Genomic DNA, 3,204 nt, shown 5'->3' on the forward strand with positions numbered 1-3,204 from the left:
GGGGTGGGGAGTCCACAGCCAGTGGCGGCTGTAGGAGGAGATTATTGGCAATGGGACAGGTGCTGAAAGTGATGGGGACAGAGTTCCTGGGGCAGGGGTCACTGCTGCATCAGTGATGCCACAGTGGTCAGGGCTCCATCCCCACTCCTGGATCGCGGGGAGCACCTGGAGCTGAGATGCAGTGGGACCTGTGGGTGAGCACCTCGCACTCCCTGGCTGCTGTGCTGTTGCTGGTTCCTCCCACCCTGGGTACCCAGTGTGGCTTCATCTGCCCTGGGTGCCTGGTTTTGCTGGGGCTGAACTGACCTTTCTCCCTTCTCCCTTCTCCCTTCTCCCTTCTCCCTCTTCCTCCTTGCTTAGGGCAGCCATCCTGGGAGTGGGAAGGGGTCTGGTGGGCTGAGCTGACCATTTCTCTTCCCTCTCTGGTCTCCCCTACCCTGTTTTTCCTACAGCTGATATCATCACCACCAGAGGAGCCTGGGAAGGAGGCAACAAAAATCAGCGTGAGTTTGAATGATGGTTCTTGTGGGGGGCTGCGCTTGAGGGCTCACTGGGACATTCTGCTGGTCCCAGTGCCACAGGCTGGGAACACCAGGGTGGGAGAGCTGGGTCTGCCCTGGCTCAGTGCTGGGGGTGACCAGGATGAGGGATGCCCTGCTATCCCTGGCACCAAGAGGCACAGCCTGGACCCTGAGCCTTGTCCGGCATTCTGAGCGACACTTTAATGCCAGGGATAAAATAATCCAATTGACTCAGCGGATTAGCATCCCAAAGCCATTTAGACTCATGTGAGCAGAATGACTAATCAGTTAAATAAAACACTCTTGGCCTTCTGCTGCCAGGTGCGTGCCCCCCTGGCTCTCCCTGCCGCGGGGAGCTCTGCATTTGGGGGTGCCACAGACACAGAGCAGTGCTGGAAAGCTTCCCACTGTCACCTGGCAGCCTCTCCTGGCACTTCCATTTTTCCTTCACTGAGTGAGCAAGGGGGGATGGGGTCGGTCAAGCACCTGTGGCTTCTCAGATGGGTGCCCCTCACACCCAGGATCTGTCCCTCATCCCCGGGAAATGATCAAGGGAAATGATCAAGAGTCTTTTATGAGGGGTAAAATGCAAGAACCATTCCCAAGGGAGGGCCTCGACTTTCAGCGCCCATCTGCAGGACCAGCACATGATTCTCTTGCTGGTAACGAATCCCCCTCCAGAGGTCATGTCCCCTTTGATTAACTCACACCCACAATCCATATCCAAACATAAGCAGGTTCCTCCAGGATCTGTCCCTCACCAGGGTGCTGTGGCTCCCTGCCCCACAAGCAGCAACATTCCAGGACTGCTGCTGGATCAGCCAGAGCCTGGGCTCTGCCAGACCCCATCTGCTGAGCTCGGGGGGCTGCTGCTCCCTGCATCCCACCCCAAGCCCTGCTTCAGGGGCAGGAAGGGCCAAGGTGGGTGCATGGAGTCATCCTGGGGCCAGCACTTCCTCTCAGCTTACCCGTCGCATGTTTCAGCATAATTAGGCAGTTAATTGCACGCTGGGATGGAATTGATGGGTGCGCAAGTGTTACCAGGATTTATTTTGAATCATTCAAGGTCTCTGCTGCCTCCTCCAGATACAGCCAGCAGGGAGAGGCTGGAGCTTCAAACCTCTTTTGTTTGTTGTTATTTCAAATGTCCTTGATCATTAAGTGTTTATGGAATGGAGGAGGTAAATGAGCACGGGTGGTTCTGATGGAACTTGCGGTGCAGCCACAACAGCAGGTGACTGGGAACAAACAGCAGAGTCAAACAGTGAGGGGGGACATAAATCCCTCGCAGAAGCCACTGTGCCAGGCACCCTTTGGCTGTGTGTTATCCACCAAACACACCTGGTGCTGGAGATGCTTTGCAGGGATGAGGAGAAGTGAAACACGATAGGTCTGGGTTTATTTTTTCCCCCTTTGAATCCAATGGCACACCACAGGGCTGAGCTGGGCACAGCAAATCTGCCCATCCTGGCCGTGCCAGGGTCTCTGCCCCATTCCTGTGGGCAGTGAGGGCCATCGCTGCCCTGCCTGTGCTGGCAGAGCCACAGGAGTTATGGCTGGTCATAAAATCCTCCCTCCTGGGGCTCAGTGACCTGCTGGGTAGCGGCTCCGTGGCCACTGGTGGCACCAGCAAATTGGGGTTTTATTTTATTAGTTCTAGATTTCCCAGCCATTAATTTCAGTGACTTCTGGCTCTCCCGACTAAGAAGTTTTTTTGAAGCTCCTTTCCCATGACAGTCTCAACATCTGGGCACACTCACACCGGGGCCTGGTAGCTCCTGCCCCTGCCTTGTCCTGTCCCCACAGACCCCCACTCCCAGTAATGCAGGATTGGGGCTCACGGCTTCATGGGGGCTCTGAGCAGCCCTCAGACGGTGTTTGGGGTGGCTCTGGCTGTGACCTGCAGCACCAGCTGCCTCTCAGCAACCCATGGTGCGCAGGGCAGTGGAACACAGCAGCTTGTGTGTGCTCACGTGTGTTTGTATGTGCATGCGTGGGCAGGTGCCTTCATGTGCCAGCACTGGATGCCCCCACAGTATGGGGCTGAGGGGACATTGAGGGGTCTTGGTCTCCACGCTGCCTCCTGTGCTGTTTGGGGTGGGTTTTGCCCCTCTCCAGCCCTGTTTCCAAACACCATAAAATCCTCAGCTAACAAATGCAGCGGCAAGTAGAAAAATGGCCTTTGCCATCCAGTGTGATTATAGGGAACAGAGCCAGGGGCCTCGGGGTGGGTTATAAATCTGATTTATTGACCCAGCCCAGAGCAGCCGCGGCTCTGGCTAGTGAGTAAGTCTTAAATTTCATTGGGTGATAAATACTGAGAGCGAATCAATTTGGTAGAAAAGCTAATTAGCCAGCGTGGTTCTGCATCGATCTCCAAGCCCTGCGTGGCCGGGTGCGAGCCAGGGCTTCCATCATCCTGTGGGCTCAGGCTGGGGCTGCGTCCCCCCGCACCAACTTCACCAACCTTTACCGTGTCCTCCCCAGCACAAGGCTGGGGCATGGCGTGGCGGCCCACGGTCGGGCGTCGCACTGACCCGGGTGTCTGGGGGGCAGTGGCAGTCCTGGGGGCCCCCTGACCCTCCTCCGTCTGCCCCGATGCAGGTGGTGAAGGTGGTCGGCAGCAACATCTCCCACAAGCTGCGGCTGGCGCGGGGGGAGGGGGGGGGGGGGGGGGGGGACG

The 3,204-nt window shown here is 57.1% G+C and overlaps 1 protein-coding gene across 1 annotated transcript in view; it reads left to right on the plus strand.

Annotated features, from left to right (window-relative positions):
* The window catches only part of VSTM2L (V-set and transmembrane domain containing 2 like), a gene marked incomplete at its 3' end in the record, with an annotated part of 20,039 nt that extends 16,836 nt beyond the window's left edge, over nt 1–3,203 (plus strand). Inside the window, exons 3-4 of the mRNA XM_017735588.1 lie at nt 453–503; nt 3,126–3,203. Of these exons, the coding sequence (XP_017591077.1) occupies nt 453–503; nt 3,126–3,203 (129 nt within the window). The remainder of the gene's footprint in view (nt 1–452; nt 504–3,125) is intronic.
* Between the last annotated feature and the right edge of the window lies 1 nt (nt 3,204).

This window comes from Corvus brachyrhynchos, unplaced genomic scaffold (assembly GCF_000691975.1).
Source record: "Corvus brachyrhynchos isolate BGI_N302 unplaced genomic scaffold, ASM69197v1 scaffold10, whole genome shotgun sequence".
Lineage (NCBI taxonomy): Eukaryota > Metazoa > Chordata > Aves > Passeriformes > Corvidae > Corvus > Corvus brachyrhynchos.